The following is a 21,386-nucleotide window of genomic DNA, read 5'->3' on the forward strand; positions in this document are numbered from 1 at the left end:
CCAATTTTACAAGAGTGCTCCCTTGGATGCACTGGTGCTGCTGTCCATCGATACAATGGAGGGGGGAGTAATTGGCATCCAGTTCAGGTCTAACTGATGAAAAGCCTTAGATGAGTCACAGGTAACAAAAAAAACCCCACATTTAGAAAACTACTCAGGTTCCTACTCCTTTCTGTGGTTGATAGCTTTCTGAGCAAAAGCCAATACCTTTTATTTTCAAAGTCTGTTTTGATTTAGACATCGTGGAGAGAACACATACATCTTTCCTGTCATTCATTTATTTAATATACAGCTCAGTCTGGATGGTCTGATAAATTCTATGGAGCAGAAGTATCTTTGTGAACATTCTTCATGGAAGACAGTTGGTAGAGTGCTGTGCAAACACTACAGTACTGCTGCCTCAGATGGCATAAATCAGCTTAAATCCCATGGATTTCAGTTAAATAAGTCACTTGAACTGTTCTGTCACCTTTGTGGTTTTATACAGCTAACCTTGAAAATATCTTCAAAGTGTTTGGTAAGAGACATTACCAAGCTATCATGAAAGGAGGCTAAATGATACTATTTAGGAATCTAGTGCACAGTGAAATATGTTCTTTTTTTTGGTCCCCCTCACCTACTATTAATGCAAAGTATTTTCAAGGGTGTTTCTAGATTTCTGTGAACCTTTATCAGCTAATATAATTTGCAGTTGGACAGGTCTACAGTCAGTAATCAACTCATTGTTTCTTTCCTAGGCAAAACTAAAATCCTTCGCTGCCAAAATCATTCAGCTCCTGAAGGAATGGACTGAAACTTTCCCCTATGATTTCCAAGATGAAAAATCCATGAAAGAGTTGAAGGAGATTGCTCACAGGATCACACAATGTGATGAGGTAGGGGAGGAGAAAAAAAAAAGTTAAGTGCTCAAGCAGCATTTGACAACTGTTACATGAACTGTGTCATGTTCTATACAATCCTGCAGGCAGTGTTTTCTAAATGAACTGCAGCAGCAGTTGCTAAGCTGTCAGGGTAACTACAGGACATGGGCTGCCTGATGGACTTAATGGTCCATTAGCAGAAACTGTCTATGTCTAATCACCACACATAAGAAGAAGAGAGAAAATAGTCATGACAATGTGAAAAATGACTGTGGTGTGGAAGGAGAAAGAACAGTAACTATAATGGCTCAAGAGGATTTAATAATGAATTACATACCATCCTTTGTGCATTTTTACTACTCTGTAGGTCTAAGTTCTGCAAGACACACCAACTAGTTGTATCAAATGTACTCTTGGCCAAGGTGAAGATGTTTATTACTTAGTAGCTCATTCCCAGCTTCTAATAATAATAAGCAGCTGGTTTATTGCAATGTTTCAGGTGACAGCCACAGTATTTCTACAAAGTTTACCTTTGAGCTCTGCTAGCTAGTCCATCACCAGTCTTAACAGCTCTGAGTTTGTAGCATGTGAAGAATGCTAGGCCTTGAAGAAACCTTCTAAAGCAAACAGATAAAGCAAATTGGAATAAAACCAAGGGCTGTTGGCTTTTGGTGGGGGGGAGCAAGGAGGCCAGGGGATGGGGGTCGTTGGGGTTTTTTGTTTATTTTTTGGCTTTTTTAGAACACTCACAAAGCCTACACTTTTTGTTCATTGGGAAAGTCACTGTTAGCAACCAATAGAACCATTAGGAGGAACTGGGAAGACAGTTGTATTAGGTGTTTTTGTTGATTCAAGTACAGAGAAAATGAAGAACAACAGGTCTGACAGCACGGCATGAATCAGGGTGGGACAATAGAGTGAGGTGTTGCCAAGCACTCAGAAGGAAGCACGTTGGTTTTGTTGCATCAGCAAAGATGTTTGCCTGGGTGCTCTATGAGAATGGCAGTGCCTCAGCAGGAGGGGAAGAGGAAATGGGACTATAATGTGCCTTCTCTTCTCTTTGCAGACAAGGGCAGAGGGGGGCATGTGGGCAGAGATAGGACTGTGAAAGGGGACTTGGCAGAGGCTTTATTTAGCGTCTCTATCTTAGTATTTAATTTGTCTGTTACTTTGAACTAGGAAAAAGTTGTGCCCTTTCTTTCTTTCTCTTCCCCTTCCTTCCCACTCTTATGTATGAATAATTGTCATTTGAGGAAAAACCTGTATTCATGGCAGGGCTCAGTGCTGTGGTGTCCGAGGCATCTGATGACATCCATTAATTACAGCACCACCATATTTACCCCCTTAACAAGGCTACCAGCCAAGTTCCATCATTGTAGAGCTGTGCCCCCTGTGACCCTTAGGAAATACTAATTTGAAGCTGACAAAAAGCAGCTCTCGCACTAAGTTTCTGTTACCACATCAAATTAACCCTCCATACTATGCCTCAGTGTGGAATTATGGTAAAGGCTGGGGGGTTATTTTGAATTTTAAAGCTTTTTCAAATCCCCTTAGGATACTATTCTTCTTACATAAGGCAGAAAATCGACTGAGAACACACACAAAGCAGTCAGGTGTTGTCCTAGTGATATCAGTCAGCATACCAAATAGCTAAAGCTACAGCCAGGATTGCACCCCAAAGTTGGTAAAAATGAACTCAAACAAGTACAAATCATTGTACAGTCATTGGCTTATCTTCCAAAGGGTAAAAATTAGGGTAAAACTAGTAATGAAAGGAAACTGTTAAAACTCCTAAGGACATTTGTCTAAGCATTAAGATGCTAATAAATTCATAATAGCTGAAGTAAGCCATGGCTTTTCATGTCTGAGTTTCTTTGTTCACTTTTGCATAATGTCTGCAATACTCTCACCTATCTTCAAGTGTTATTTTCTACAATCCGTATCAGCAAGTCTGCTTCCTCCCAGACACCAGGGCAAGTCAGGCACAGCAGCTGAAGACAAACCACTCACAGTGGGAAGCTCAGCACACCAGAGAGCAGAATTCTGCTTTGTTTCAGTTGCCTCCACCAGGCTCCCTTGGCATTTCTGAACACTTGTAGCATAGTATCAGAAATTACTCCAGACAGCTGCTGTTCAGCAGTAATCCAGCCTCAAGATGAGCTACACTGCCTTCAGCTTTTCATTTGATTTCACTTGGGAGTCAGATTATTGCCTTGTAAAGCACCATTCTGACACCATTATTGCTTAATTATAGCACGCAATATACAAGTATTTGGTAGTCATCATCTCTCACATCTGCTACATAATTTCAGTCATCGCTGCACATTAGTGGCTCCTTTGAATGGTCACAGATTCATTGCAGTTCTTTCTAGCATGTCCCATTGACTGGCAGAAGTGAACCTTGTGGTTAACTTCAAGAAAAGTAATTTGCATGAAAGCAAGAGAATGATTCTGTGAGGAAAAGAAGGACTACCTGGGTGAATTAATTTTCCCAACAGCAGAAGAAACCTAGGTCACTTAAAGCAGTAGCAGACAGAATGGAGGAGTAGGAAAGTGATCAAGTTAGCTCTTTGGAGTTGATCTCAGAGAAGTGGCTATAGGACACAATGGCAGAAAAAAAAATCCCCTTAGCTGTCAACACACTGAGCAGATGGATTATGTTCCTGTGGCTTTACTTTCAATGAATCCTCACAAATCTTATGTTTCAAATCTGCACATGATAAACGGGAAAGGTGTTTTAGTTGTCCAAGAACATGATGTATATTGTGCTCTTATATAAATATTTGGATGCTGTAGCTGTTCAAAGCTAAGTCAGGATATTTTAGGGCTATATTCCTGGACATTATGTGAATTCTCTGGATTCTGCTTGGGCTAGACAGACTGGATTCATCAGTGGGTCTGATCAGAATGAGAGCTTTTTGGCACTTGGTGCACAGAGGTTCCAGGAAGCCTTGTGCAAGCAACTCCAGCACCTTTCAGGTGCCCGCTGCAGCTGCTCACACGGATGCCCTTGAAATGGGGCACCACCCAAAGGAGCAGAGCAGCCAGCCAGGCAAAGCAGAGCTGGGAAGGCAAGCAGGTATAACCATGTCATTATGGAGTTGTGTGGGAATTTAGGACAAGGTCATTTGTCACAGAATGATCAGCTCAGAAAAGATGAAATAAAATGGATAATAGGCATTTATTTTTCCGAGGCAGAAATTCTCTGGTGATCCATGTCTGCAATAGCTAAAGGTTTTTAGCAGTTGTTCTTTCTCCCTTTTGCTTAGGAAAATGGAACAGTGAAAAAGATCATTAGCCAGATGACACAGAATCTCCTGATGGCCCTCTCTGCACGGAGCCAATACCAGGAAATCAGAGAGAAATTCCGGCAGCCCGTTACTGACAAGGGCACCATCCTCAAAACCAAGCCCCAGTCAACTCAAAAGGACATCCTGAGTGTGTGCTGTGACCCTCTGATCCTGGCACAGCAGCTGACCTACATCGAACTGGTGAGACACTGATTGGGGGGCAGTATTCTGTTTTCCATTTACTAAATATTAATATATTCATCAATATGAATTTTGCTATGGCTTCACTGAAAGCCTCCAGTGTATTAATAACCAAATACCAAGTCAAGCAATGAACAAGAGCAATTAGGTACACTGATAAAAGCACCTCACACACCTACACTGTAGGAAGATAAAGTTACCAAAAAGTTCTCTTAACCTTGATTTTTTTCACTGAACTCTCCGTTTGTCTGTACAATGACAATCTCTCCTCTCTCCAAACACAGGAAAGGGTGAGCAACATTTACCCAGAGGATCTGATGCAGATTGTCAGCCACATGGACTCCCTGGATAATCACAAGGTACAGAGAGGTGTACAGAGGGGGAAAGAAACAAAAATGAACCAGAGTAGACGATAGTACCTCCATCATTTTGAATACGAGAAAGTGCAAGAAAGACTGACATTTTCTAAGCTTCTTTAAGCTCATGCCTTAAAAACTGTGCAACAGGGTTTTATCAAGATATGAAAAGGAAGCTCATCCTTTGGTAAACTTTGACTTTATCATGACACAAGGGAGGTTTAACGAGTGACCTGTTCTCTTACAGTGCCGAAGTGATGTGACCAAAACCTATAATTTGGAGGCCTATGACAATTGGTTCAATTGTCTCAGCATGCTGGTGGCTACAGAGATTTGTCGGGTAGGTATTCATAGAAAACAAGATAAGGGATCCTGGCCTTAAGGACAAGAGGCAGGCAGTGGTCTAAATGAGATTTAAACATTAGCAGTGCAATTAAAGATAATAGCATTATTCAAGCATTAAGTTATTTGCATGCTCATATGATTAAGAGTTCAAGGCTATGTTTGACTTCATATATATTCTCTAATTTTGTGCAGCTGCATTAGTCATGCAGTGAAATGGAACTTGTGTGGACTGAATTAGGAGCTCTTCTGGATTTATCTTTTTTTAAATACATCAAAAGATTCTTTAAAAATACTTATCTTTAAATGCAGATTTACCAAAAAACAGCTGTCCTTCCACTGCATTTAGATAATATTAGCACTGTCATATATTTATTTTAAATTTATATTCATTCATTCTGTTCATACAATATTCACTGCAGAAAAATCAAGAATAAGCGTTTTTTAAAGTCTGGAAAGAAAGTGGACTACTTTAAAGGTTAAAAAAAAAAAGAGGGAAAATAACCTTATTAGAGGTTAAGGTAACTTCTGTCATATAAGAAGCAAAGAAATTGAAGGTGTATTGCCCCAGAAACCTTTTTTTTTTTTCATGTGTGTTCTCTTTTTAGCTTCTTATTAGATTATTCTTTTTAGATTTCTGTTAATTCCAGTTCTAGCAAATGGGATTTCTTGTTTTTTCACTATTCCTGGTTGGTCAGTAGCCCTTCTGTGGAAATCCCAATGCCTGCTGCATTTTCATGAAGTCCAGTGTACCGATCCTAAACCCTTAAGATTTCCTGCTCTCAGAAATGTCTTGCAAAGGCACACCAAGACACTTCCAGAGCTGGCTGGTAGGGCTCATACATTTAGTAAACCATCAAAGAAAGGTTTTAGCACACTGAGGGCTAAGCCAAGCCTTCAACTGCTGAATCATTTTCTTTTGATATGACGGAAACTGAAGTACTTAGGTCAGAGAGTTTGCAGTCACTGCTTAGGAGCTGTTTTTATATAAGCCAGACAGAACTTTTAGGTTGAAACAGAAAATATTTTCATGAATGAATGCAGTCCAGGCAATAACTAATTTTGCTTTGCCATTTATAAAAGAACTTGCAAATCAGATGTTCAGCATCAGTTGTTTGATCCTGTGCATGTTTGCATGAGTGGGAATTTGTATATTTGCTCATCATCACTACCTGCTCTCAACAGGTCATTTGAAAGTACAGGCAGCAGAATGAGAACAGCAGGATGTGGCAATTGTTTTCTCTCACATTTAAGTTCCATGTCCCTGATCTTAAGTCTGTCCAGTGCGTTCCCCACTTCTTGAGAGGTTTAAATGCTTTACATACGTTCTTTCTGATAGCAGTGTCACGTTATCTTCCTTTTGCAGTAACAGGACATTGCTGAAAGTGTCCAGCATGTTTATGCAAAATTGCCTAAGACACAGAGGACTTCCCTGTGTAAGCAAAAGTCTGCACTCCCCCACAACTACACAAGTAATTGGTAGTCACCCCAAATATTTCTGCTGTTTTATTAAAAATTCATCTTAACAAACTATCCTGAGGCCTATATTAAGATTAAGCTGGAAAAAGTGCCTTTGGCTGGACAGCCTATCCAAAATTCAGACCATCCCTTCTCTCTTAACAGACCTCGGTGGTTTTTTTCCAGGTTGTAAAGAAAAAGCAGCGTACAAGAATGGTGGAATTTTTCATTGATGTGGCAAGAGAATGCTTCAACATTGGGAACTTCAACTCGATGATGGCTATTATCTGTGAGTACCCTTAACACAGATGGCAAAGGCCGCTCCATTTTACAACCTGACTGGCGAGACTGTGCTCATACTTGCCCTAAATTGGCCAACCCCATTAGCATGCACACTTCCACAGGGACAGTATCTGCCAGTGACAGATTAATGTGTGGGTGGGTGAGCTTTAGCTACAGCTTCTGATTGTCAAGCTGAAACACCTTCCAGAATCTTATATGTGCTGATACATAAGCCCAGTTATATTAGTGCTGCATTTTTTTCAACTCAGTTCTTTGTCTCCTCTCTCTTTGCATTCAGCTGGCATGAACTTGAGCCCTGTGGCACGGTTAAAGAAAACCTGGTCCAAGGTCAAAACAGCCAAATTTGATGTTTTAGAGGTATGTATAGTTTTGACTTTATATAGAAATCAAATAGTTTCATCCAAACCTCTGCTACTCTGTCAGAGATCAGGGAGACACCTCTGTCAGTGGTTACCAGCACATAAACATTATGAGACCGTTTCCTCCATTTCAAACTCTCTACTCGTCTGCAAAGAAAAGTGGATACCAGCTCTCTTTAGATTATTTCTTCCTAGCATATTTTTGCCCATTTCACATCCGAGTTTCCACTCCAGTGAATTCTGCCGTTAAAACTAATTAGAGGACTCCACCTAGTGGAGACCTGAATGCAAACAAAACCTAATTGGAACCATCGTCAGAAAGAGAGGTGACAGCAAGGAGAATCTTGGTTTATCCCCGAGAGAATCATTTATGATTTCCTTTCAGTCTGCTTTGTTAGTGGAATAGATGCAAAGTCAGTACAGAACCCTCCTTTCAATGAAGGCAGAAGTTAGAAGAACTTGCACCCAGACCTGATTAATATAAAGGTACTCTGTTGTGAGAGTTTAAGAGGGGCCAAATGAAGCAACGGAGAATGAACTCTGATGGTTAGAGCAAAGCCTTTTATTTTTAGGAAACATGCATTACCTGACTGCCTTTTCCACCCCCTCTATACAAACAGCACCACATGGACCCATCCAGCAACTTCTGCAACTACCGCACAGCCCTGCAAGGAGCGGCGCAGCGCTCCCAGACCGCCAACAGCAGCCGCGAGAAAATCGTCATCCCGGTGTTCAACCTCTTCATTAAAGACATCTACTTCCTGCACAAGATACACACCAACCGCCTGCCCAACGGGCAGATCAACTTCAAGGTAGGACTCTACTCCTACAGGAACTGCACTGCCACGTAAACCTGGAGTGCTGGGAGCATTTCCCAGCTTCGGACTTCGGGGTCGTTGTATTACCCATTCCTTCAGTGCCCATGGGATCCAGACAGGGTGGTATCATTGTCTAGGGGAGCTGATTTGAATCAAATTTCTAGGAAAGCCAGCAGTTGCTTTTCTGTGGCAGCAAGCCATCATATCTGATCAAATTTAAGAGGTAACTTCAGCCTGAGTCATCATCCTTAGCTGATTGCAGTTTAGCTAGCTGTAAACACTACACACAGCCAGCAAATGTTAGTTATCAGGTCTGCAAGGAAGGTTCTACAGCTGCTGGGTTCTCTCTCCCCAGTTAATAAACAGACATGTCCAAAAGACCACAGCCTGTCAAAAGTGCTTCTTGACAAAATTTTGTCAACATTGAAGCTGTGTAGGTGGAGGGGTCACACAGAACATACAGGACAAACCCCAATTAATTATGCATTTCTTAAAATCCTAGGAAGGAAAGAGTACCTAAATGTTCTATATATTATTTTGATTTCCTAAATTCAGAGAGTGCTTTATGAGAAAATCAGGTATGTCACATTTCATTTAAATAGAAGTTTGGAAATGTGACAAGTAAAGCAAATAAAAACTCTACTGTCCAGCTTCAGTCACAAGCTACTGTAGACACTCAATGCAGAAAATAGGCACCATTATATATGAAGAAAAGGCTGATGAAAAAAACTGAAGGCAAAAGATCAGATGGTTAGCTGATAACAGACGAGGAATTAGCAGCAAGAGGGGGAGATGAAGGGAGGCAGAAGAAGAAAGAATAACAAGGAATCACAGAATATGCTGAGTTGGAAGGGACCCACAGGGATCACCAAACCCAGCTCCTGGCCCTGCACAGCACCACCCTCAAGAGTCACATCATGTGCCTGAAAGCATTGTCCAAATGCTTCTTGAATTCTGTCAGGCTTGGTGCTGTGACAATTCCATATAAGTCTGAGTAAGGGACAGTAAGAAGCAGCATAAAAAGAATAAGACTGAGAGGCTCTAATATTTCAAAGAAAGCAAATGCTATTTTAATAATATTCTTTTAATTACTTCATGCAGAAGTTCTGGGAGATTTCAAGACAGATTCATGATTTCCTGACATGGAAGCAGGTTGAGTGTCCTTTTGAAAAAGACAAGAAAATCCAGAGTTACCTACTCACAGCACCTATTTATAGTGAAGAAGGTAAAATCCTTTATTGAACATTGTGAGTCTTTCTACATGTTAAAATACAGACAAAATATGCAAATGAAAAATACTAACATGCAAAATCATATTTTATTAGTAATTTGGTAAGTGTTGCAAAACACTTAAGTGTTGCATTGGCTTCTGATGAGGAAAAATTTCATAATAATTTTGCAAAGTTATATCTGCTGTATTCTAACCTTTAGATTTTTTTTGCAGGTAAAGAACTCAGGTATCTGATTGTTTTTATTTTATTTTTACCAGCTCTGTTCATTGCATCCTTTGAAAGTGAAGGTCCAGAAAACCACATGGAAAAAGACAGCTGGAAAACACTCAGGTATGAAGCTTCCTCAGAACATGAGTCTTTCTGCAGACACACAGAAGCGTGTGACCATTAGCTTTTTCTGTCCTATTTGCTACCCAGCTTAAAACCATAATAAATTTCTTTTCCTTCAAAATTTAAACCTGAAAAAAAAAGAGTGGGGCTTGGATTTTGATACAGCTTTTCCAGCCAGGTCTGTTGAGGCTGCAAGATCACTGCTGGGACTGTGACAGAGAACATCCTTTGTTTAGGCTATCAAATACAGTAAAATAATCTGCATTTGTAGCAGTGTTCAGACATCATTTTCTCAGGGGAACAAACCTATAGAGATGCTAAGAGAGCGCTCTCATCATACCTGTGCACTTACAAATTAATGCTGTGTCATTAATTGTTGTCTTCCCTGATGGGGGAGACATGTAGAGTTTTGCCAGGAGAAAAAAGGAGGCAAATGGGACTTCGTGGCTTCTCAGTCTCCTCTTAGGTGTTTATTAATTCTTATCTAAGGAGTACAAGCCACTGGCATGGCTTAAATATAGCACAGAGCAGAGAATGCAGCAAGAAGACAACTCACCAAGATCTCACAGCCTTTTTAAAGGTAAATTACCCAATGAGAGCTTAAAACACAAGATATTTTCACTTTGTTACGAATGTCCAACAAGTTCCTAAATCATGTAGACAGGAACTGTGGAATTCTGTATCCAATCATCCCAAACCACTATTGCTGCAAAATATGGAGTTAGTGAAGAAGGAGAAAGAAGCTTTTAACTACAACTTATCTGCATGTTGAGGTTTTCTACTTCTATTTACTATTCAAATAGACCTAAAAACTCTAAATTTTTCACCCTGTGATAATCTCACATAGTATTCTATCACCTAATTCACACCATTGTAGATTCTAATTCTTCCCAGAGGCTAGGCAAATTTTCCCATGGACAGAGGTCAAAACCAGTACTGTCCAGGGGGGCAAAACCTTTCAAAACAGGCAGAGAAATATTCCCTGCATTCTAGGTTCCCACAACAAATGATATAAAAGGATGAAAATTTCTAGGAATGTGCTAATTGTCAGCCTACCCTAAGGAATAAAGTCTCAAAGACTCCTCATCCTTCTGAGAATAGGAAGCACCAGTCCCATGTACATGATGAGATCAATTAATTAGAATTTTTCCAATACTGAGGCCAAGGCAGAGAGATTTGTAAATCATGCTAAACATTAAAATCTAACAGATCTGTTCCAGACAAAGAATGAACAAAACCTGCATGCCCTGAGCTTTGTCGAGGCACATTGTGGCTTTGCTGTCCTAAACAAGACACTGTTTGCCACTGATCCCAGCATTTCTTAGGATGTCCACGTGAGCTTTTCACTTATAACCTCTATGCAATGCACCTTCCATGAAATCCAACAATGTTCAGCCTGCAGCAGTTTAGGATGACAGAGGAACATATGTTACATGCCTGAGCTCATCCTAAGGGCCTGAAGTAATGTTATGCAAGTTAAATTTTCATCTCATTTAATGTCAGCATCTTTATTGAAATGCACAGATTTATTCCAGTTTCTAGCAGTTGAAAATCTGTCCCTTGAAGAGAGGCTTTCAGCTAATGATGCAAGATAGATCTATTGCCAAAACTGAAAAACTTCGTTGTGACAGAAAAGATAATTGTATTTTTTTTATTTTTTTGTCTTTTAGGACAACTCTGCTTAACAGAGCCTGAGATTTTTGGATCCGATTTGCAGACTTTGAAGCACATCAAATGGACATGTTTTTACAACCTGAGTGAAAGACTTTGGACTGAGCTAAGAAAGACCTCACTGGATGAGGTCTGTTTTGTATATACAGTAACTTTTATGAAATAAAATGTGGTAAATATTTCACATGTCAACCTTAAGGCACTTACTGAAGGGTTTTGGGTTTTTATTTTAAATATAAGGGCAGGGCCCTGTTCTCAGAGATTAAATGTATCATGGGAGATGGTATCTTATTCTATCAGCATCCAAATTTTTATTTTTTATTACTTCCACCAAAACAAGTACAAGTTCAAACACACATCCTAACTGAAGCCAGTGTTCAGGTTAAATACCCCATTGGACCAGTATCCTACAGAACACTCAGTTTGTCTCCCTAGCTTTGAAATGAAGGTTCTCCTTCCAATCAGCAGAATTGTTCACAGATGTTCACAAGTGTTTGTTCCTCTCCTCCATCAGCAATTAGTGCCTTACAAGGTACTGAGCTTGTGTAGTTGTACCTTCTGACGCTGGGCTGGAAGTAAGGGAGATAAAAATATGGATGTCTCGAAACCAGCTACAATGTACTTTTTAAATAAAGTGGAGAATTATGGCACATGAAGTAGAGTATACCTGCCTGTAACACTGATGGTGCAGCAAACCTATTTTTGTTACATGAATTCAAGAGATAAGAGGGGGTAACTGCTGGGGTCTGTGCGTTTGTGTGTGAGTATGTGTGTGTGCACATGTGGTGATGCACACATGTCTAAGTTTTAATACTTCTGGGAACTATCCTTTAAATTCTGGCTGTCAGAATAGTTTGTGTATTCCTTTTGAAAAATCAGGGAATTTTTTTTGTTTTGTTTGAAGAGAAGAATGTCTAACCTAGATTATAATCTCTGAAAAACAGGCCTAATATGTTTGTTTAAAAAGAATTTTTGGAAAACAAAAAATCAACATGGGCCAGGGAAAGGGAAGTAAACTCAGACGTCCAATTTGAAGTTAAGGCTAAAGTTTCCAAAGAATTTCCTCATCATGAATTGGTCATTTAATTCCATTGGTTCCTTTGAAAAGTTCAGTCTGTACTTACAGACAGCTAAAACAAAGACCAGTTTAGAATGTAAGTTTTTTTCTAGTCTTTTGCAAAGCCATGATTAACTGTCTGGGACAGAACCCATTGAAATCTAAGGGCAAGTACTCTAAGAAATTAGTCAAACCTTTGAACAGGTCAGTACCAAAATACTTTTGGTCAGTACCAAAGGTGATCTGCAAACCCACTGATGCTTGCCATTTCTAATTTCTCCTTTTACTATTGAGTTTACTCCTAATTTGAATATCTAAGTACCTGAAGAGCTTTTGTTAAGATTCAAGGTATTCCTTTCCAGGGGAGAAAAAAAAAATACAGTTAGGACTTCATCACCTGATCTCTGAGTTGAGAAAGAAAAAAAAAAAATAGGCTCAGATTAAAAACTTATTTTGTCCAATGAACAAATTATTACCCACAAATACCTACTTTTCTTTCCAGTAATTTTTCTCTGAAGGCTTGAGGGCTGAAGATATGATAATAACTCAAGCCAGATAATTAGACTGGGCTTTTCTTTTTTTTCTTAAAAAAAAAAAAAAACCAACAAAAATCCAACAAAAACAGTCCCTCTAGAGCTGACAGTGGTTACAGCCTCCCTGACACAGCCTTGCAGAGGACCTCTGCAAGGACTTATTTAAAAATGACCAGCTCTAGGTAGATGGTGTTATCTTATTCTGCCTCCTGTTGAGGAAGGGGCAAGACTTGCTGGACTGAGGGTCTGGTTTATTCCAGTCCAGCAGACTCTCCTTGCTTGAGTGCCTACAGCCAAGAGCAGTGCCACTGTTTGATGGAGCATCTGCAAGCACTGAGCAGAAATTTGCTCTATTGGCCCTGGAGTAGGGTGAAAAATTAAAAAGAGCTTTCCCTCTTTGACTTCCCCCTTGGCAAATACTTAAAATTAGAGGAGTAAGTTGAGGTAAGGAAGGGAGACAAATCAACATTTCACTATTCCCATAGCATTGGCATCAAAGAGAAACAAAAGCAAGTTACACCACGAGGAAGGAAGAAGTAGAATACTAACTACTAACAAGAACAGCCCAGGAAAGGGGAAGGGATAATTCTTATTACCTGCTGCTATTTTTCCTGTGCTGAAGTGCTGGCCTTCAGCCCTGGATTCCAGTAAAAATATTTATACTGTATTATTACAGTGTTTTGCACTTTCAGAGATGTTCTAGCTAGTAACATTGTCAGACACTATACGAGGGATTGTATATCAGCTTTGTTTATGGAACTGAAGTTTAAAAGGGATGCTTAAAATTTAAGAAAAAAAATATATATTTGAAATGCAATTTTAGAACACTTTCTGTAAATGTATAAAAGAGCTTTCACATGAATGTGCACTTCACCGGTCAATCAGTCCAAGTATATACTTGAAATCCATGCAGTATCTACATTGGTTCCCTTTTATTTTTCCTCCCTGCGTTTGATACATTCCTTAAATACCGTGTTTTGCTATTCTGAGCTGAAATGCTAAATATAAAGCTGTACCATAAAGCAGGATATTCTGTGTTTGACTGGATGTGCTTGCATTAATAAAAAAAAAGAAATTGCTTCAACCATGATTAACTTTTTCCATTGTTATTTTTCACTTGTAAATGTATCAAACCACGACCCAGAAGCTGAAGGAGGTGTGGAAGTCCATATGGTCAAGTGAACCAACTGGTTTCTTTCTGACATGAAAAGCTATAGTATGAAATATTTAAATGTCTTCCAACAAGGGCAAGAGCAACACTAAGGCAACAATATGCTGCCACTTCTAATACTCTCTCTGCAGTAGTATTTTATGGATTTGATAGGGTCTGTGCTACAGAATATTTTTGTTCTCTCAATGGAAGTGTGTAACAGTTCCATTGTGTAAAAACACTTTGTGTCCTAAGAGTTTAATTTCATTTTTTCCTCCCTGTATTTGTCTTTGAACAGCAGAGCACAGGAACATTTGCTGGCTGCAGCAGACTGCAGGGCTTCCTGTAGCAACGTTCCGTTGCCATTTCAACAGCCCAGCACCTTTGGTTGCAACCACTACCCTTTGTCGTGCCCTGCTGTACAGAAGCAAAGCCACTTCTCCAAAGTCACACAGAGCACAGACAAGCACAGAGCTGTGAGCAAAACCCAGCTTTTCTGCCCCAGTGCCACCTCCTTTCTCAGGGATATAAGCCTTGGGGGGGGAAAAAAAAAAAAATTACATCTTGGAAGTGCAGGAGGTCTGGAAAGCCCCGTAAGCATTTTTGGTGTGTTTGGAAACTCTCTAGAGAAATGGTTTTGGTAGCCAGAGCAGCCTTACAGAGTTGAGCAGTGCTAGGCTCAGTCGTCACAGCTCATTAGAAAAGATAATGATGTTTAGCAGCATTAAGAGGATCGAGCAGATAAGAGTCTTCCTGATGGCCAGTTCACACTCGTAATTAATATGAATATTGCGTCCTTGAAAACTCACTTCCAATTATGTCCCATCCGGTCATTAGGATAAATTAGCTATTTACACAGGCATAAGAGTAAACAATAAAATTGCTTTCCAGGCACTTCACTGCCATTAGAGCACAACACAGTGTGACAAGCAGTAGCTCAATGCCAGTAAGGTACCCTTAGTTATGTTAGCAGCAATTTGATTTATCGAGTTAATAATTCCCGAGAAACAGCTTTCTTTTAGCAAATAACTCATGGGCAAAATTCAGCTGAGCAGTTAGCTGCCAACTGGTATTAGTAGATTTTTGGAGAGCAATCAGTAATTCTTTTGAGGATGTGCTGACAGATTTTCCCTTTTCAGCCTCCAATGTATATAATTTTATCAGGGCAGCCCCAGTTTCCCAGCTAACCATAAAGGCCCACAGGCAGTGTGTGGAAGCACAGTTTTGAGCTTGTTCCCTGCAGCAGTTGTCCAGGGCTGTGTGGACAGCAAGATACCTTAAAAAAAAAATAAAATAAAATTGCAGAAAGAATTAATCTACAACTGTTAATGCATGTCATCAAGGAAGTTTCCAGACCAGTAAGCATGCAAATAGTAGCTTCTTTCAAATGCTTCCTTTCATGCTTGTCCCTGGCAAGGCAGGGATAACTGGGAATGTTTTGAGGTTCCAGCACATTTCTATGGGCTCTGACAGAGGTTCCCTGACAGTGCAGAGGTTTGCTGTCCTTCACTGCTTCCCAAGGTGGTCTTTGGAAGAGAGAGAAACCACACTTGGGGGTATAGTTCTGCAGTGACTTGGAGGTACAACATAAATTATAAACATCTCTCCAACATAATAGCAATAAAAAACTGAAACATTCCTAGTGTGTCCAATGTTATAAGCAATTTTTGACATCAGCATTTTTATGGCTTCTGGATAGCACATTCAGCTTTTGCACAGAAGATGGATGCAGTTGATTGCTGTAAGATAACTTAGGAATATTGGTTTATTTTTCTAATGAAATATTTAAAAAGCAATCAAGTCCTATCGCAAGCGGGGAGTGCTGGACAGTGTGAGACATAATCTGCCCTCTCCTTAAGAGGTGTGAATGAGGAAGAAATTCAAACCACCAGGAAATGCAACAACCAATAAATACACTGTTTCTGATCTATTAGGATGCAGACTTTACAATATCAGCTACTTAGGCTCCTGACAATAATAAAGGCACTTAAACAGAAAAGCCCTATAAAAAACAGGGGTTGGCAAAAACATTACACAGTTACTCGAAACTATTAGTAGCACCTACCAGGAAACAAAACCTCCCACAAAAACCAAAACTAAACACACACAAAAAAGTCAAAACCCAGGTCTGTGGCCACACAGAGGAGTCCTGTTTACAAACCCACTTCAGCACTAGGCCTAGAGACCATTTTATAGGATTGAAAGAAAGCTGAACACAAACCAAAGCACCAGCTTCAAACATCCTCACCTAATCCAAGGCAGAAAAGAAGAAACCTGAAATTTAGTGGAAATTGGCTTCTAGTATTTCTAATCTTATCTAGCTTCTTCAGATTCAGGAGCAATCTTAAAAGTAATGTGATTCCGTTTGGGGGCAGAAGCCAAAGGAGTTCCAACATAATCTCATTACAGAGAAAATTACTTAACATCTTTTTAATCCCTGTCACATGAGCACACTACGGCCTCTTCTGATTCTGAGACATACTAAATTCATGGCATCTTGCTATCCATCAGTGTCAACACTGAAAGTTGCCTTTAAAATATTTACACAACACCCATTTGTTTACATTCAATTCAAAGAAGATACTGCTAACAACACTCCACCTCCACAAATATTTATTAAATCAAAGAAAAAAGTACAACATATAATCGATCACAGCAACAGAGCACTGGGGGACTCAGCAAACACAGTTGTAAGTGATGGAGTTGACTGAAATCTTGAATGTTTATGGCACTACCAGAATTTAATGAAACAGTGAACAATTGTTGTCTGGGGATATAATAGCTCACTGTTGAAGAGCGGATCTCAGTTTGGAAGAAAAAAACCCACTCCTAAAATATTTCAGAAACATAAAATCCAAGCAAGCAATGAATACTTTGACAGATGCAAACAAGTCCATTCTGTTTTTCTATACACCTCTTCCCTCACTTTACTACTAAAAAATTTCAGAGTATCCAAGTATTCCAAAAGGAATTTCACAAGAACCTGGCAGCCAAAAAAATCACTTTTGCAAGGTTTTTAAGAGCACACAAACAGAATCCCCCCCCACCTCTGACATTTGCTCTGTGGATGCATTTACAGGCCAGAACACCATCCCAGCTGGTCTCCAGTAACTGTGTGGCCCAGGAAAAGCTGTGACTTGCAACCTGAGAGTAGCCAAAGCTGTCTCAGAGCTGCTCTCCAAAGCGTTCCTGAGCACCAAGCAATCTCAAAGGGTTTTATTTTTGCTTCAGCCTATCCCTTTAACATGATCAATTTCCCCATGGATTGTAATGAAGTCAGCAAGAGGGCACTTAAGCTTGCATAAGGCTGCAGGAAATCTGTCAAAGAGTTCAGGCTCTCGCAGGGCCAAAGCTGTGCTGTGCCTGTTAGCTCGTGTTTCCACAGCTCTGCTCAGCTTCACCTCCTGTCTCCTCCACATCCATCACACTGGCAGAATATCATTTTCCCCCTGCTTCTCACAGGAGACGCTCCCCAGTTGTTTCACAGCTGTGACTTTGCTGCCTGGCATATTTGCCACTGCCTTCAGCAGGAGCCAGGTCAGACACTGCATCTGGGAAGGCTGTTTGACAACCTCTGCATTACATATCATTGCACTCCACAGATACAGTCTTCTTTTAAAACAGCACTTCTACCCAACATCTGAGAACCCTCCAGTGCTGGCAAAGAGCACATGCTCCCACTGCAGACATGCAAATAGCAAAGCAATTGACCAAAAAAACCCCAAAACAAACAACCCCCACAAAAAAACAATACACACAAACCTAGGAGCTGAAATTTTCAAGATCAAACACCACCAGAATCATAAACACAAGATCATCTTGCCACTAGCACAACAAAAGGCAGGAATGAGTTAATATCCTCTTTCACCTGCAAGCCAAGTACAAATGCAAAGTATTCTACCTATGAAAGAAAATTACAAAGTCCTTCACTAAGTTAACTTGCACCAGCAAAGAGTTTTTGCACCATTTATAGTGAAAGATGAGAGGGCATGGGTCAAGACACTTCAGTCATATGTTACATACAAGTCCAGTAGCTACAAGGCAACCTTGAAAGTGTTAGAACTAAAAATGTTCCAGAAAAACTCACTACATGACATGCAAACTTAGAGTAGCTCAAATAAACCAGTTAAATGACCACAGACTTTAAGTTCAGAGGGACTTCTTCACCCTGGAATAGGGCTAAACTAACCAAAACAGAGCTGTGTTTTAATAAAACCTTATGCCAGCATTTAGACTTAAACGTTAAAGGGGTTTATTTAACATTCTACTTGCAGGTCAAAAGCAGTTGCTGCACAGCACTTCCATACAGATCCCAGCTACACCACCTACTCCTTAGACCCACCACAACACAGCCTTATGAAAAGCAAATAAGGTCTCCTAATGAAAGGGTGGAAGCCATTCCCTTTCTGGTGCAATCTCAAACATAACAATAAAACACTTACCTTACTCAAAGCCAAGAGAGAGACCACATTTCTTAGAAAAGGAGAAGCACCTTTTTCTGTCAGCTTCAGGCGCCAACTGAGAGGAGGCAGCTCTTCCCCAGGGCTAATTAACCCCAACTGCCCTCGTTATTGCAAGCACCTGTGGCAGGGGCAGCCCCTCAGGGAGCCCCAGCAGGTCTCTGCTGCTGGCTCAGGGGGCACCACTGCTCTGCACCTCCCCAAAGGACGGCTGAGCCCATCTCCAGCTGGTACCAATTCCCCAGGGCCTGAAGGCCATCATGATGCTGAGATTCACAGCAGCTGGGAGCCAGGACCATGTGAAGCCAGCAGTAAAGGAGCACCAGGGGTGTGTGGGTGCTTGCACAGCTCCCAGGTGTGTCTCTACACAGCCCAAATGCACTGCTCAGTGCCAGGCATTCAGAAAAAATGTGCTATAGTATGTGATATAGCACAGAGGCAGGGGTCTGCAGAGCCACTGCCACCACAGAAACATAAAAAACTGTTTTATCAAAGTCTCCTTTGCTGTAAAGCTTTTCCAGGGAAAACAGGTGGAGTCCTTTAGTTTGCAATCAGGCCCAACAAAGAAAAGGTGAGCATCGTTGGGGCATGAACCAAACACTGCTTAAGCTCATTACCCTCATTTTCCTTCACAGCTGAGAAAAATTTGAATGATTTATCTCTTTAAGATGTAGTTGAAGAGTCACACACAGCAAGAGCACCTCAGGCAAATGAAAGCTACACCCACCTTCAATACACAGAAAGCTTCTATCATTACATTGATGAATCAATAAGTTAGTAATTTTTGCTGAAACACCATTTTAAAGGTTATATTAAGGTTTTTTTCCTTTCATTCACTGATCTGACAAAGCAAAAACTTTGTTCTAGTTTATATTTTGGCATGAACTAAAACCATTTAAATGTCTGCATTCAGATACAAGTGGTTAGGGTTTACCCTAACCCACTTCTCTTTCCCTCCTGATGCAATTCTCTTCTTGAACACAGTTTACAAATAAATTTTGATTTTCATAGGTGTGTGCATCTCAGAGTCCAAAGGATTTTATGAAGTTCAAAAAAACCACAGCATTTTCTTCTGGATGCAGGAGACACAGAATTATTCTCTTAAGTTTTTTCCACTTTTCCATCTGCATTTGCTGATTCTCCAAACCAGTATTTACTAGTCTCATTGAATAACATATTCTTAAACAAATTCAAAAGCACAACCCACATTCCTTCCTGCCAAAGGTGAAAGTGTGCCCTGAGCTAATCTCATCTTGACTTCCTTTAATGAAGAACACTTCTCTCTAGGGAAGACTACAGATTGTAAATTCATTGGAAAAGGTTAAAATTTATGTGGATAGCATGAAACAGAAAAAAAAAATTACTTCACAATTCAGTGGAGCATGTTCCTATTTAAATAAAGTGTTACTGTATTTACTACTCTAGCACTAAAATGCAGTGACTCCTCCAGGAAAACACTTGGACCACAGCTTAAAAAAAGTATGTTATATAAACAGCATCTGTCAAAACAGGAGGACAAGGCCCAGACTTGGCCATGTAACCCAAGCACTGACCCTGGGCAGACTGTGACTTCTTTGCAGTGCCCCAGCAGCACCCCAGGCTGCACAGCACAGGGTTTACTCTTCCTCTGCAGGCAGAGTACATCTTGGGGAAAGCCAAGAGCAGGTCTTGCTCTCAAGCAAGAGATTTTCATATCTGAAGCACGATTTGCTCCCTTTCTTGGATGAAGTTAGGAAACACATCCAAGGAGGAGTTTACCCATCTTACTGGGAAAGAGCACACACCTGCCCTGCATTACAGCTCACAGCAGCAACCAGAAAGCAGCAACACTGCTGCTCACAAGCACATGCTTGTAGCACAGTGTGGCTGTGCCCAAATGCAGTCAGAAGCTGAACATGCTCAGGTAACTGAAATCACTTTATAATAAAGGTATATCCCACTATTTCTGTTCTAGTTCCATTACAGAGCAAAAGCAATGGTGTGCATTCAGACACTGGGTGCACAGAGCTGCTGAGCTGGTGTGTGCCACAGCAACATCTCACACAGGTGGGTATTGCAGAGAGCTGAACTAAGACAAGGAAAACCCTAGGCCTGCAAGGGGTCCTCTGTCAGTTCAGACATCCTCAAATCATGAGCCATTTGGAATACTTGTGTCAATGCCCAACACACATTATTTCCAAGAGTTATGACTTCCTTTTAACTCCAATGCATTTGCTTCCACCTTTTGGGATAATGAATGGAAAAAAGTTTCCAGAAGCAGTTCCTGGTGACTACATTCATCTCCAGACCTCCCCCATCACCTTCCAGCATTGATGCCACAGACTGGTTTTCATCACACAGATGGGGACAGCTGACACTGATCTCCCTCACTGTTGCTGATAAGTACAACCACGCAGTGGAAAACAGCAGAACCTAAGACACCTGGATATCAGCACTCTGCCATGTTTCCAAAACATGAGAACTGGGACAACTGGACCCTCCTGCAGTAGCATCTCTGTGCTGAGAGCTGATGGGCAGCGATGCTGGACACCTGTGCACTACCTCCAATGCCATTCCAGGCCGTGTCACACAGGGGTGGTGTCACTGAGAGGCAGTTCCAGATGCTTATTCTTGTGCAGCCAGGACAGCAGCAGCTGTCCTGAAGTTTTAAAGGCTGGAGTCTCAGGAGAATGCCCCACTTGTATCTTTACCCCAAGTCATGATACCAATGTATATAATCCTGTTCTCACCAGTATCTTACAATTTTTGTTAGCAACAACCAAGATATCCAAGTGAGGTAACATCTGGGCTAAGTTTAAGTTGTCTGAGGAACAAACTCTCATATCTGGTCTGGGTAGATACCTGAGATGCAAAATTGAGCTGGTTGGATTTTCACTGTAAATGTTATTATGTGAATCCAGTGCATTATGCTCTGTACAATATTATTGTAAAAACGTATTTCAAAGAGACAGCTTAAAACAATTTCT

The 21,386-nt window shown here is 40.6% G+C and overlaps 1 protein-coding gene and 1 long non-coding RNA gene across 13 annotated transcripts in view; one reads left to right on the top strand and one right to left on the bottom strand.

The window, feature by feature from the left end:
• The window catches only part of RASGEF1A (RasGEF domain family member 1A), a 54,692-nt gene extending 40,792 nt beyond the window's left edge, over positions 1-13,900 (top strand). For both annotated transcript variants that reach the window (XM_069019233.1, XM_069019234.1), the window contains exons 4-13: positions 738-875; positions 4,130-4,351; positions 4,636-4,710; positions 4,955-5,047; positions 6,694-6,796; positions 7,088-7,167; positions 7,790-7,981; positions 9,089-9,212; positions 9,477-9,549; positions 11,220-13,900. In XM_069019233.1, the coding sequence (XP_068875334.1) occupies positions 738-875; positions 4,130-4,351; positions 4,636-4,710; positions 4,955-5,047; positions 6,694-6,796; positions 7,088-7,167; positions 7,790-7,981; positions 9,089-9,212; positions 9,477-9,549; positions 11,220-11,244 (1,125 nt within the window). In that variant the 3' untranslated portion in view covers positions 11,245-13,900. The remainder of the gene's footprint in view (positions 1-737; positions 876-4,129; positions 4,352-4,635; positions 4,711-4,954; positions 5,048-6,693; positions 6,797-7,087; positions 7,168-7,789; positions 7,982-9,088; positions 9,213-9,476; positions 9,550-11,219) is intronic.
• LOC138112342 (uncharacterized) overlaps positions 1-18,682 on the bottom strand; it is a 270,953-nt gene extending 252,271 nt beyond the window's left edge. For 2 of the 11 annotated variants that reach the window (XR_011151702.1, XR_011151704.1), the window contains exon 1: positions 18,403-18,680. This is a non-coding gene — a long non-coding RNA (uncharacterized lncRNA). Of the gene's footprint in view, positions 1-18,402 lie in introns of all 11 variants that reach the window. The other 9 variants (XR_011151709.1, XR_011151700.1, XR_011151699.1 and 6 more) reach the window with 6 other exon arrangements.
• Positions 18,683-21,386: the final 2,704 nt, after the last annotated feature.

This window comes from Aphelocoma coerulescens, chromosome 6, assembly GCF_041296385.1.
Source record: "Aphelocoma coerulescens isolate FSJ_1873_10779 chromosome 6, UR_Acoe_1.0, whole genome shotgun sequence".
NCBI lineage: Eukaryota > Metazoa > Chordata > Aves > Passeriformes > Corvidae > Aphelocoma > Aphelocoma coerulescens.